At 45.0% G+C, this 15,261-nt stretch overlaps 1 protein-coding gene across 1 annotated transcript in view; it reads left to right on the top strand.

Annotated features, from left to right (window-relative positions):
• Positions 1-15,261, top strand: part of LOC143285059 (major facilitator superfamily domain-containing protein 4A-like) — a 90,860-nt gene that overhangs the window by 54,358 nt on the left and 21,241 nt on the right. Inside the window, exons 2-3 of the mRNA XM_076592247.1 lie at positions 9,252-9,447; positions 12,509-12,772. Coding sequence (XP_076448362.1) covers positions 9,252-9,447; positions 12,509-12,772 — 460 coding nt within the window. The remainder of the gene's footprint in view (positions 1-9,251; positions 9,448-12,508; positions 12,773-15,261) is intronic.

Below are 15,261 nucleotides of genomic sequence, written 5' to 3'. Positions count from 1 at the left end.
CCCACCTCCCTCTCTCCTCTCTCTCGCTTCCTCTCTCTCTCCCTCCCCCCTCTCCCTCCCTCTCTCTCCCTCCCTCCGCCTCTCTCTCCCTCTCCCGCTCTCTCTCGCTTCCTCCCTTGGTCTCCCCCCCCTCTCTCTCTCTCTTTCCCCCTCTCAAGCGTTTCAGGAGGCCTTTTGACAATACAGTGGTTGATATTGCGCCCACAGTGTGGTGTCATTTTCAGGCACTGTTAATCTGTCCGCTTTCGAAGCATTGTGCCGAAATACTGTGTCATCAGACGTGTTTTTTTTTATTGGCATTTTCCGTTCTGAGCGATTGACATGTTCCGTTGTGGGCTAGTCTTTGTGGTTTGGTTCTAAACGTGCAGACCGTTAGGTTTCAAAAAGGGGCGTGACAAAAAAAAATCGCTCAGAACTGTGGACCCCCAGAGAAAAAAACAAAACAAAAACACACACATAAAAAACATGCACATCTAATAACGAAGACGGGAACTGAAATACAATATCATGCTTCACTAATTTCTATCCTGTTAACGTTCAATTAAATAAATCACAAAAGCTCTCTCTCTCTCTCTCTCTCTCTCTCTCTCTCTCTCTCTCTCTCTCTCTCTCTCTCTCTCTGTGTGTGTGTGTGTGTGTGTGCTTGTGTGTGTGTGTGCGTGCGTGTGCGTGTGAATCAAATGAAATGCCTTGGGCTGACAGCAGAACACACAATTATAGCGTGGAACAGAATTTAATATCAGCAGCTGTTGTTAAAGGTTTATTGTGTCTGATGTTTATTTAGCAGAGCTAAAGATGATACAGTATGATATAAAAAATAACTGGATAAATGGACACCTAAACTAAAAGCAATCACCCTAATCCACGCACCATATCTACCAACATCTGACAGTGAGAATAAATTCTGGGCTCATGTTTTCCAAGCCAACAAAGAATGTCGGAATGTCCCTCCATCAACCAGCACCGAAGTTCTTGCAGACCCAGTATATCTAAACTAAATTATTATTAAAATGGGAAATAAAGCTTTATTGTACAGTACTTGATTGAAAACGGTTTTTCAAGAAGGAACATATGAGTGGGAAACAAAGTGTAAAACAAAGGAAACTTGCAGTCAAGACGACAGCCGAGTTTTACGGTAGAGTCCGAGTTGTGTGTCTACGTTTCACAATCAATGGTCGTAGGCTGTTTATTTCAGTATCTGGGCATTGGATTCATCGAGCTGTTCATCTGATGTGCTGATAACATATCACTTTCAGCACAGTGGTCAGCGTTTCGGGTGGTAGTCTATGGTGTCGGCGGGGGCTTCATCTTCCGATACTGATTATATTGCAATGGTTGGTTGTCAACTTAAAGTTGTGAAAATAATCCATTCTTTGAAATCATTCATTTTGGATCAGTCGTGGTTTGTATTCGCGGAGAAAGTGGAATTTATCCTTATTTTGGTGTCAGTGAAATGAAGAATTGTGGTATTTTGGCTTGCTTTATTGCCTCCCTTTGTCAGAAAAGTATTCCATGACAAAACGACACTGATACAGAACACACATATTTGTATAATCTCGCTGTGTATAAAATGTGGGGAAACCATTTTGACAGCCAAGATAATTCGTTTCCACTGAGTTGACTTATCACCATAACAAAAGCAAACTTGTTCTTTCGTAGGGAGTTTACTATCATAATAGCAAAAATAGTAAGCCCAATGTCACACCATGCAAAAATTGCAAGAGTAAAGTTGTGGGCGTTATCGTACATCTCTGCTCCATGGAAGTGATAATTGATTTATTTTACAAGACGTTCTTTAAACTGACTGGAAGGAATCGGCGCCGGACTAGACGTCCGACGTGCCAGACAGGTATACATACCTGTACCACTGCCAGTTTGGTTTTGCAGCCGAAGGCTTTCCATTTATTTGAACACGCTTGTGACATGGGTGATACATCAACTGGATGATCGCAACAGTGGTGTTCTGAATACGACCTCTGTGTGTGTGTGTGTGTGTGTGTGTGTGTAGGGTGGTTTGATAGCCTTGCACGGAGAATTTCACGTTTGTCTATCTGTGTGTGTTCCATCAAATCTACCACATGACATAGGTATACCTCTGACCGCGATGAGAACAATAACAACAACTATAATAATAAAGATGATGATGATGATGATATCGCCCATTATCCATAATGATAGGCTCGGAGCAACAACAAACAACCAATCAACCAACAACAACAACCAAAAAAAAAAAAAAAAAAAAAAAAAAAAATGCACCTCAACATCAACACAACATGAAGCAACATTCAAGCAGCACAATAAAATCAGCTGCTTTCTCTCTCCACCAAGAGAACTGAAACGAAGATACGGCAAAAAGCAATAAACTGGAGATAGAGTTATTGAGTGTCGTGTTTGCTCTGGCTTTAACAGTGTAAGCTGCGATGAGGATGACAGTGAAAGGTAAGACGGAGAGCACCCTGCCCTTGATTGGTGTCAGGTGGAGGTAACAGATGGGGCCACCTGGCAACGTGTGTTTGGCAGGTGATGGGGAGCAGATAAAACGGTACACTGTATGTTTTACTGGCTGATCTTTCACAGCTCTATGTAGCGATAGGGACACGCCACAAGACTATCATTAGCTTGGGCTGTTTCTACACACACACACTCACACACACACACACGCACGCACGCACGCACTAACACACACACACACACACACACACACACACACACACACACACACACACACACACGAGATAGAAGTATAGAGGACAGAAACAGTCGGAGAGAGAGGGTGTGGAGGGGGGGTTAGGGGCAGAGGGAAGCACGTCCCTATTTTTGGTTGTTGTTTTGTTGTTGTTTTTTCGAAGAAAATAAAACATCAAAATAATAACGGGGACAAAGAAGCCAAAGCTCGCTCTCTCTCTCTCTCTCTCTCTCTCTCTCTCTCTCACACACACACACACACACACACACACACACACACACACACACACAAGTAAGGACACATAGACGGTAAGTATGCACACAAAAACAAAACGTTCACAAACAGAAAAGGACACGGGGAGAGAGAGAGAGAGAGAGAGAGAGAGAGAGAGAGAGAAAAGCACTCTGAAATGTTTGGCAGGACTGAATTAAAAATATCGATCCCCTGGAAAGCTACAGACCGCGCGCTTGCCTTCAGACAATCAACAAAGAAAGAAATATAAAAAATGGAAAATAAATAAAACAAAACACTACAGTATGCGGCTGATGATAAAGTAGACAAGTTAAAAGGAGGGGAAGAGTGATGGACGTAGCTTCCATCCAATGTGTAGGTCCGGTACACTGGGTGATGTTCCATGGGAATTAGAGGGCGTGGTTTACTGGATGATGCTTCATAGGAATTGGGGGAGGGGGGGGGGGGGTTATTGGATGATGTTTCATAGGAATTAGGGGGTCTGGTTTACTGGATTATGTTCATGGGAATCAGGAGTCGTGGTTTATTGATGTTCATAGGAATTAGGGGACATGGTTTACTGGATGATGTGTCATGGTATATATGGGCGTGGTTTGTTGGATGATGTTCCATGGTAATTAGGGGGTGTGATTTGTTGGATGATGTGCCATGGGAATTAGGGGCGTGGTTTGTTGGATGATGTTCCATGGTAATTAGGGGGCGTGGTTTGTTGGATGATGTGCCATAGGAATTAGGGGCGTGGTTTGTTGGATGATGTGCCATGGGAATTAGGGGCGTGGTTTGTTGGATGATGTGCCATGGGAATTAGGGGGCGTGGTTTGTTGGATGATGTGCCATGGGAATTAGGGACGTGGTTTATTGAATGATGTTCATGGGAATAAGGAGGCGTGGTTCCCTGGATGATATTCCATAGGAATTAGGGGGCATGGTTTACTGGATGATGTTCCATGGGAATAAGGAGGCGTTGTTCCCTGGATGATATTCCATAGGAATTAGGGGGCATGGTTTACTGGATGATGTGCCATGGGAATTAGGAGTGGTGGTTTATTGGATGTTCCATAGGACATAGGGAGCGTTGTTAACTGGATGATGTTCCATGGGAATTAGGAGTGGTGGTTAATTGGATGTTCCATAGGACATAGGGAGCGTTGTTAACTGGATGATGTTCCATGGGAATTAGGAGTGGTGGTGTATTGGATGTTCCATAGGACATAGGGAGCGTTGTTAACTGGATGGTGTTCCATGGGAATTGCGAGGTGTGGTTATTATTATTTATTATTATTATTATATTTATTAAATTTGTCGAATCTGGGGGCCACTTTCACATTCCATTCTGACACATTGTCCTCCTTGCTTTTCAGCTAATTGCAAAAATAAAATAACGGTGTTCGGATTCAAATATTTCTGTGGAATGAACGAATTTCGGCGAACTGCAAATTTCGGACATTCCATCATTCATCGTCTGCAAGTGCACTCGATTCGCATCTACATCCGTTAAGTCATATGGAATACAATGATGTCTGCCAGTCTGAATACGTCAATTTTTACTGCCAAGCGAACGAACTATCAGGGGCCGTATTCAAGACACGGTCTTTACAAAAAAAAACGCCTGTTTTCCCCTAACAAAACCAACACAACAAAAGAATCCACCATATTTACCTCTGCTTCGTGGACTGTCACCCTTGGCAGATAGTAAGGGTAAATTGCCCTCGGGTTTGCAGACCCGCGGTTAGGCTCTTGTGTTAATGAATATCGGCTATTGCTTACCCTCGGGTAGTTTGCCTTGCCTTTGGCAGATTACCCGCAGGTACACATTTATCCGCAGGCACGATGGTCTCTTGAACGACGGGCGCAATAGCCGAGTGGTTAAAGCGTTGGACTTTCAATCTGAGGGTTCCGGGTTCGAATCTCGGTGACGGCGCCTGGTGGGTAAAGGGTGGAGATTTTTCCGATCTCCCAAGTCAACATATGTGCAGACCTGCCAGTGCCTGAACCCCCTTCGTGTGTATACGCAAGCAGAAGATCAAATACGCACGTTAAAGATCCTGTAATCCATGTCAGTGTTCGGTGGGTTATGGAAACAAGAACATACCCAGCATACACTCCCCCGAAAGCGGAGTATGGCTGCCTACAGAGCGGGGTAAAAACGGTCAAACACGTAAAAGCCCACTCGTGTACATACGAGTGAACGTGGGAGTTGCAGCCCATGAACGCAGAAGAAGAAGAAGGTCTCTTGAACTACGGCCCCTCAGATGTCTTTCTGCCTGTCGTGTGGTCACTGTGTTGGAACACTGGTAACGCTGAGATCATGGATCGGAAGGATGAGACAGACAAACATAAAGAGCAGATGTGGTTAACAACTGGATGGGTTGTAAATGTCAGCGTCATGTAAATACCCTGGTCATCCTACGCCCTTTGCAGTGTGCTCAGATACCAGACACATCAATGCAGATCGTAAAATGGCAAATCAACACTGCGTCAACAGTCACCTGAGCAATAGTTTGTTCAGCCATGTTGTAAGCGTTCTGTGACGTCAGGTCAGCATCACACGACAGACAGAGAGAGCGAGAGGGGACGGGAAGGGTGGGGGGTGGTTGGAGGGGAGGGGGGGGGGGGGTCGCACCGATATCATGTGTCATGGTATCCTGTAACCTGCTGTGATGGCCGTGTAGTGATGATCTGTTTGGGGTCCAAACACGTACAGCCCGGTAACGGGACATGCTCATGTTTCTCTAGCTCTGTCTCTGTCTCTCTTTGTCTCAGACTAATTAAACCACCGAAAAACCACATCACAGAATTTTTTTAGAAAAAACCAAAACGTAAGTAAAATGAATAAATAGTGAATGAATATACGTTTGTGCATCACCTCGCAGAAAAAAAAGTCAATGACTGACTGTAGGCTGTAAAACAATAGTACGGACACACAACTGGGCAAATTTATTCAGTTCATTTTGAAGCAATTCTTTTCATCGTTCCACCACTGAGTCATTTGGAATCAATTTATTCAAGGGAAAAAATAATCGTTGCACACGCACTCCGTGTGTGCGCGATAACAGTCATTCAGAACACGTGTTGTTTGCCATCCCTTATGATTTTATCATTCCACACGAATGGCTTTACTGGTCTTTCATGCGTGCATGGTTGTATGTGCGTCTATGCATGTCCGTGTGTGTGTGTGTGTGTGTGTGTGTTTGTGGGTATATATGTGGCCGCGTGTGTGTGTGTATTTTATGCATGTTGTGGTCCGTGCATATGTGCGCGCTGAGTATGTATTTCATGCACGTTGTGGTCCGTGCATACTCGCGCTTGTGTGTGGATATTAACATCGTTATTGTTTTATGGTTGGTGTTATGCGTTAACACAGTTGTTATTATTAATGATGTAAAGTCACGAGTTGACACAGATGTTGTTTTGTTGATTTTGTGAGTTAACACTGTTGCTACTTTCTTATGAGTTCACATCGTTATGTTACAAAGCCCATGACATAAAAAAACAACAAACAAACAAACCACTTAAAAATAAATAAATTTAAAAAAAATAATTGTCAAGGCAGACCGCAGACAGGGCAGTCACAGCAGTCATGACAGACAGACAGGGCAGTCACAGCAGTCAAGACAGACAGACAGACTGGGCAGTCACAGCAGTCAAGACAGACAGACAGGGCAGTCACAGCAGTCAAGGCAGACAGACAGGGCGGTCACAGCAGTCAAGACAGACAGACAGACAGGGCAGTCACAGCAGTCAAGACAGACAGACAGGGCAGTCACAGCAGTCAAGACAGACAGACAGACTGGGCGGTCACACCAGTCAAGACAGACAGACAGGGCAGTCACAGCAGTCATGACGGACAGACAGGGCGGTCACAGCAGTCATGACAGACAGACAGGGCAGTCACAGCAGTCAAGACAGACAGACAGACTGGGCAGTCACACCAGTCAAGACAGACTGGGCGGTCACAGCAGTCATGACAGACAGACAGACTGGGCAGTCACACCAGTCAAGACAGACTGGGCGGTCACAGCAGTCATGACAGACAGACAGACTGGGCGGTCACACCAATCATGAGACAGACAGACAGACAGGGCAGTCACAGCAGTCAAGACAGACAGACAGGGCAGTCACAGCAGTCATGACAGACAGACAGGGCAGTCACAGCAGTCAAGACAGACAGACAGACAGGGCAGTCACAGCAGTCAAGGCAGACAGACATGGAAGTCACAGCAGTCAAGACAGACAGACCACAGACATGGAAGTCACAGCAGTCAAAGCAGACAGACCACAGACTGGGCAGTTATAGCAGTCAAAGCAGACAGACCACAAACTGAGCAGTCACAGCAGTCAAGGCAGACAGACTACAGACATGGAAGTCACAGCAGTCGAGGCAAGGAGGCCACACACTGGGCAGTCACAGCAGTCAAGACACCACAGACTGGGCAGTCACAGCAGCCACAGCACTGAGGTGATCACTGAGGTCACTGACACCACCACGTTACTCTCCAGTCTGTCCACACGTTCTGTCGGTGTGCTCAGACTATGTATAGTGATGAGTCACCGGGTAGTTCACATATATCTCGTAATTGAAGATACGTTTTATGCACATGTGTGCGCTTGTCATTGTGTCTTACATATGTGCGTGAAGTATATCTATGAGTTTGATCATGCACGCGTGCACGTGGTAATCATTTTTTTGTGTGTGTAGCAGAGAGAGGGTGAGAAAAGAATTTTTGACAAGTGTCCACAGAGACTTTGCAACAAGATCAGTGACAATGAATATACTGTGTGTTGGGGCACTGTTAACATAGCAACAAGACCAGTGACGATGAATACACTGTGTGTTGGGGCACTGTTAACATAGCAACAAGTGACGAATTCACTGTGTATGTTTGGCCACTCTTGATATAGCAACAAAACCAGTGGTTATGAATTCACTCTGTGTGTTGGGGCACTGTTGACATGGCAACAAGACCAGTGATTATGAATTCACTCTGAGTATTGGGGTACTGTTGACATAGCAACAAGACTAATGACGATGAATTCACTGTGAGTGTTTGGGCGCTGTTGCCATAGCAACAAGTAATGAATTCACTGTAAGTGTTGGGGCACTTTTGACATAGCAACAAGACCAGTGACGATGAATTCACTGTCGGTTTGGGGGCACTGTTGACATAGCAACAAGACCAGTGACGATAGATACACTGTGTGTTGGGGCACTGTTGCCATAGCAACAAGTGATGAATTCACTATATGTATTGGGGTACTGTTGACATAGCAACAAGACCAGTGACGATGAATTCACTGTGGGTGTTGGGGCACTGTTGCCGTAGCAACAAGTGATGAATTCACTGTATGTATTGGGGTACTGTTGACATAGCAACAAGACCAGTGACGATTAATTCACTGTGGGTGTTGGGGCACTGTTCATCACACTGGGAGAGGTGTGTAGAGAAAGGAATGTGTTGATGTTATGTGTAAACACTGTTGTTATGTTGTTGATGTTCTAACACAGTTTTTGTGCTGTTCTTGTTGTTCTTAGGAGGTAACATGATTTTTGTGCCGTTCTTGTTGTTCTTACGAGGTAACATGATTTTTGTGCTGTTCTTGTTGTTCTTACGAGGTAACATGATTTTTGTGCCGTTCTTGTTGGTGTTATCTTACGGGTGAACACATGTTTTGTGTGTTGTTTTGAATCAGCACTGTTGACGTGCTCTTGTTGTTATTGTAGGAGTTGTGAGTCGACGAAGAACTGCTGTCGTTATTGTTTATGTTATGCGTTTACGCGGATGCTGTGTTGTTGTTATTGCTGATGTTATGCGTTAAAATAATGAACTGCTGTTGTTGTTGATGTTATGCGTCGACACGAATGATGAGCTCCTTATTGTTAATGCCAAGGGGTGTGTGTGTGTGTGTGTGTGTGTGTGTGTGTGTGTGTGTGTGTGTGTGTCTGTGTTTAATGTTTATTGTATAGCGCTTTGAGCTCCTTCAATTGAGGAAAGCCCTCAACAAGCATCCATCCTTCTAATAATTATTCCTATTACACTTATCATTTTTATTGCCGATGTTATGAGTTAACACGGTTGTAATGCTGTTGTCATTGCGGATGTTATGCATTAACACGAATGTTGTGCTCCTTATTGTTAATGCCAAGGGTGTGTGTGTGTGTGTGTGTGTGTGTGTGTGTGTTTAATGTTTATTGTATAGCGCTTTGAGCTCCTTCAGTTGAGGAAAGCCCTCAACAAGTATCCATCCTTCTAATAATTATTCCTATTACTCTTATCATTATGAGTTGACACGACTGTTGCGGTGCTGTTTCCAGCGTGCCGAACCACATGTTGATGCTGTGCTCTGGGATCGGGGTGTCGGTGTCCATGTTCATCATCCCGGCCTGTGAGAGCCTGGCCACCCTGCTCTTCGTGCTCATCCTCATGGGCTGGTGCATGGGCTGCCTCGACTGCCTGGCCAACCTGCGCATGATCCTGCTCTTCGGCAAACACGTCTCTCCATTCCTCCAGGTAAAACAAACACGTGTCTCCGTTTAAACAGGTATTGTACTCCTTTCAGGAAGATACATCTCTCCAATCCCCCAGGTATAGTTCTCTAACAAACACATCTCTCCCTTCCTCCAGGTATAGTTCTCCAGGTATAGTTCTCTAACAAACACATCTCTCCCTTCCTCCAGGTATAGTTCTCCAGGTATAGTTCTCTAACAAACACATCTCTCCAATCCTCCAAGTATAGTTCTCAAACAAACACGTCTCTCCAATCCTCCAGGTATAGTCCTCTAACAAACACATCTCTCCATTCCTCCAGGTATAGTTCTCAAACAAACACATCTCTTCCTTCCTCCAGGCATAGTTCTCAAACAAACACGTCTCTCCCTTCCTCCAGGTATAGTTCTCAAACAAACACGTCCCTCCCTTCCTCCAGGTATAGTTCTCTAACAAACACGTCCCTCCCTTCCTCCAGGTATAATTCTCTAACAAACACGTCTCTCCCTTCCTCCAGGTATAGTTCTCAAACAAACACGTCTCTCCCTTCCTCCAGGTATAGTTCTTCAGGTATAGTCCTCTAACAAACACATCTCCTCTCCATTCCTCCAGGTGTAGTTCTCCGGGTATAGTCCTCTAACAAACACATCCCTCCATTCCTCCAGGTGTAGTTCTCTAACAAACACATCTCTCCCTTCCTCCAGGTATAGTTCTCTAACAAACACGTCTCTCCAATCCTCCAGGTATAGTTCTGCAGGTATAGTCCTGTAACAAACACGTCTCTCCTTTCCTCCAGGTATAGTTCTCTAACAAACACGTCTCTCCAATCCTCCAGGTATAGTTCTCTAACAAACACATCTCTCCCTTCCTCCAGGTATAGTTCTCTAACAAACACGTCTCTCCCTTCCTCCAGGTATAGTTCTCCAGGTATAGTTCTCTAACAAACACGTCTCTCCCTTCCTCCAGGTATAGTTCTCTAACAAACACATCTCTCCCTTCCTCCAGGTATAGTTCTTCAGGTATAGTCCTCTAACAAACACATCTCTCCATTCCTCCAGGTATAGTTCTCCAGGTATAGTCCTCTAACAAACACATCTCTCCATTCCTCCAGGTATAGTTCTCCAGGTATAGTTCTCTAACAAACACGTCTCTCCAATCCTCCAGGTATAGTTCTCCGGGTATAGTCCTCTAACAAACACATCCCTCCATTCCTCCAGGTGTAGTTCTCTAATAAACACGTCTCTCCCTTCCTCCAGGTATAGTTCTCTAACAAACACGTCTCTCCAATCCTCCAGGTATAGTTCTCTAACAAACACGTCTCTCCAATCCTGCAGGTATAGTCCTCTAACAAACACGTCTCTCCCTTCCTCCAGGTATAGTTCTCTAACAAACACGTCTCTCCCTTCCTCCAGGTATAGTTCTCTAACAAACACGTCTCTCCATTCCTCCAGGTATAGTTCTCTAACAAACACGTCTCTCCCTTCCTCCAGGTATAGTCCTCTAACAAACACGTCTCTCCCTTCCTCCAGGTATAGTCCTCTAACAAACACGTCTCTCCATTCCTTCACAAACATTCCTCCTCATTTACTGGGCACGGTCGTCCTTGTAAGGAGTTCGCGTGATGAAGCTGGGCCATCACTGTGCTGCCTGTCACAGAAAGAACCCAGTGTTGTTGTGCTGAGTGCAGTCAGCTCTTCTCTCTCATCTTCTGCCCCACGTGTCCTCTCGATGTCTGTGCCTTCAGAGCCCTCGTGTCTGCACGACGTCTCATTGATGGGGCCAGGTTTATTTGGGGGATATTAGAGTGTATATGTCAGGGTCTGTACACTCCTTACCTCCCCTGAGAGACTGAAAGAGATAGAGTGTGTGAGAGCGTGAGAGAGAGGGAGCGAGCTGATGGACGGAAGACGTTAGAAATATATACAGTCTGTGCTTCTTTGTCAGGGAGCAAATACTTTGCACGGCAATGTTTATTTTTCTGTTCACACTTCTCCTGGCTTATGTGGAGAAAAAAGTGTGATGAACAGAGCTTCATATACTCCGCTGAGTTTATGTTTTTTTCTACCTGCAATGTCCATGACGCAAAGGTGGTATATACGTTGCCATTCCCAAACGCAATCGATGTATCTTTATTGTCAAGTGACTGAGCACCATGTGACAAACGTACATCCTGGTTTGTGGGTAAAAAAATGGCACGACAGTGTATTGTTTGTTTGAGTTCCTTCATTTGGGGTTGCCTTGTTTTGAAAAGAGTGACTGGCCTGCAGTTTGTGGATCGTGCAGAACGCGTGTTGCCCAGCAGGACGGAGTGCTGCCTGCCCACGGGCCACCCACTGTGGATCCTGAAATCCTCGTCCCCACCCACACCCTACCCCACCCCCTATCCCTCCTTTGTGTCCACGATAAAACGCTGGGCTGGATGAAAAAAAAAATCCGGAATAAAGTGCATGTCCCCGAAGCGGTTCCATTGTGCAGTGTCATCAAGCCTGTCTATTGTTTCTGGAGCGGAGTGTTTGGATGTCGCTGACACCCGATAGCAACGAGAGGAGTGGAATCAGGCTGACAGCCCCGGGCCTAGCTCGACCTGCGGGGTTTTCCTTCTCTGTCACGTCGGCATTGCCATGAATCGATGAAATCCAGGCCATACATCACTCCTTGCAAATCCCCTGGTGCTTGTTTTGCTTGAATGTATTATGTTTCCGCAGCAGATTATTTTGTTTTGTTTTTACTGGAATCAAAATGAACTGAAAGGGAAAGCATTCAGTTCGTCTGAGTGTATCTTGTTATTGTGAGACCTTCGCTCTGCCGTCTAGGACTTGTATTGTTCTGTTCAGTCTAGGATCAACTTGTATTGTTCTGTTCAGTCTAGGATCAACTTGTATTGTTCTGTTCAGTCTAGGATCATTATTGTCTGCTTCGGTTCAGGAAATGTTCCGTTCTGTTCAGTTAGGGACATGTGTTGTCTTTAGACTGAACATGTCCACAGCTGTGCTTTCCCACATCAGTATGTTGTGATTCCAGCGTTTCTGAAGTGATTGTATGTTATAACCACGTTCCTGAAGCGAGTTAATGTCACTATGTCCAGGCGATGCACTGTTTCTACGGGCTGGGTGCCTTCGTCAGCCCTATGATCGCCTCTGCCTTCCTGCTAAACAAGGACTGCTCTCCCTTCATTGACGGCTTCACCATCCAGACCCCTGTAGAGGACCCTCACCCAGGCCCGGGGGGCTTGGACAACGTGACGTACCACAGCGCCACGGTGCACATCGCCCCCCAGCCACAGCGGGTGTTCCGCTACAGACACATGAGCCGTGTGCCTGTCGCCTTCTTCATTCTGGGGGGACTGCAAGTGAGGGCTGATGGATGGATGATGGACGAATGATTATGGATGGATGATGGATGAATGATTATGGATGGATGATGAATTATGATTGCAAGGGTGGTGATTGAAGGATGGGTAATGATGGATGGACGATGGTGCTTGATGAATGGATGTTTGATGGACGATGAATGGGTGATGATGATGGATGGATGATGATTATTATTGATGGGTGATAATGGTAATTGATGTATAATGATGATTATGGATGGATGATGATGACGATAGATGGATGATGATCACGGTCGAATGGGTGATGATTAATGGATAACGATAATTATGGATGGATGATGATGACGATGGAGGGATGATGATGGACGAACAATGATGATTATTGATGGATGATGACGACGATGGATGGATAATGATGGTTATGGATTGATGGATGATAACGATGGATGAATAATGATTATGGATGGATGGATGATGGTGATGGATGGTGATGGATGGATAATGATTATGGATGGATGGATGATGACGATTATGGATGAATAATGATGATTATGGATGGATGATGATGATAATGGATGGATGATGACGATGGATGATATGATGGATGGATGGATGATGACGATGGGTGATGATGGATGGATGATGATGATAATGGATGGATGATGATGATAATGGATGGATGATGACGATGGGTGATGATGGATGGATGATGATGATGATGACGATGGATGAGTAATGATGATTATGGATGGATGGATGATGATGATGGATGAATAATGATGATGGATGATGATGATGATGATGGATGGTGATGATCTTTCCAATGGCGAGTCGTGATGCGCCTGACGTGATCTAGTTAAAAGCAAACATCATTGGGAAGGGGTGGGTGGGTGGGTGGGTTGTTTTTTTTTTCCTCGGGGCTGTTGGTGATTGTGTCCTTTCTTTACTTTATCTGTCTTAACCCACCTCTCTCTCTCTCTCTCTCTCTCTCTCTCTCTCTCTCTCTCTCTCTCTCTGTGAACTCAGCCATATGTCCCCACATTCACAGAACCTGACATTAGCTTTCTACTGTCCCTGTTGATTCAGTTCAGCCCAGTCCTCGTTCCATCTTAATGCAAAGCTTTGTGTGTTGCTGACAACACAGTCCATGCAACACACCATCACCCAGTTCTGTTAGTCCTGGTTCTATTGACAACCCACTGTCCATACAACACATCATCAGTCAGTCCTGGTGCTATTGACAACACACTGTCCATACAACACATCACCAGTCAGTCCTGGTGCTATTGACAACACATTGTCCATACAACACACATCAGTCAGTTCTGTAAGTCCTGGTGCTATTGACAGCACACTGTCCATACAACACATCACCAGTCAGTCCTGGTGCTATTGACAACACACTGTCCATACAACACATCACCAGTCAGTCCTGGTGCTATTGACAACACACTGTCCATACAACACATCACCAGTCAGTCCTGGTGCTATTGACAACACACTGTCCATACAACACATCACCAGTCAGTCCTGGTGCTATTGACAACACACTGTCCATACAACACACCATCGCCCAGTTCTGTTAGTCCTGGTTCTATTGACAACACATTGTCCATACAACACAACATCAGTCAGTTCTGGTGCTATTGACAACACATTGTCCATACAACACAACATCAGTCAGTTCTGTAAGTCCTGGTGCTATTGACAACACACTGTCCATACATCACACCATCAGTCAGTCCTGGTGCTATTGACAACACACTGTCCATACAACACATCATCTGTCAGTCCTGGTGCTATTGACAACACACTGTCCATACAACACATCACCAGTCAGTCCTGGTGCTATTGACAACACACTGTCCATACAACACATCACCAGTCAGTCCTGGTGCTATTGACAACACACTGTCCATACAACACATCACCAGTCAGTCCTGGTGCTATTGACAACACATTGTCCATACAGCACATCATCAGTCAGTTCTGTAAGTCCTGGTGCTATTGACAACACAATGTCCATACAACACATCATCAGTCAGTTCTGGTGCTATTGACAACACACTGTCCATACAACACATCATCAGTCAGTTCTGTAAGTCCTGGTGCTATTGACAACACACTGTCCATACAACACATCACTTGTCAGTCCTGGTGCTATTGACAACACACTGTCCATACAACACATCATCAGTCAGTCCTGGTGCTATTGACAACACACTGTCCATACAACACATCACCAGTCAGTCCTGGTGCTATTGACAACACACTGTCCATTGACACTGTACCTTTCTTCTGATTTGATTTAAGTACTGTTCTCTTTGTTGTCTCCTCAGTTTACTCCTGCCAAATTTCACAGATATCCCAGTGCTTTGAAAATGTCCATGTTGTTGTCTTGTGAAAGTAAGAGATTGAGTATTGGCAATGCAAGTTTGTGTTCAAGGCGTTAGCAGTTCGAGCAAAATGCTCTGGGATCGTTGTCCACGTAGTTAAGTGGTCGTCCT

This window comes from Babylonia areolata, chromosome 8 (genome assembly GCF_041734735.1).
Source record: "Babylonia areolata isolate BAREFJ2019XMU chromosome 8, ASM4173473v1, whole genome shotgun sequence".
NCBI lineage: Eukaryota > Metazoa > Mollusca > Gastropoda > Neogastropoda > Buccinidae > Babylonia > Babylonia areolata.
Note: the sequence above shows the minus strand (reverse complement) of the source record. Positions and strands in the feature narration are given on the sequence as shown.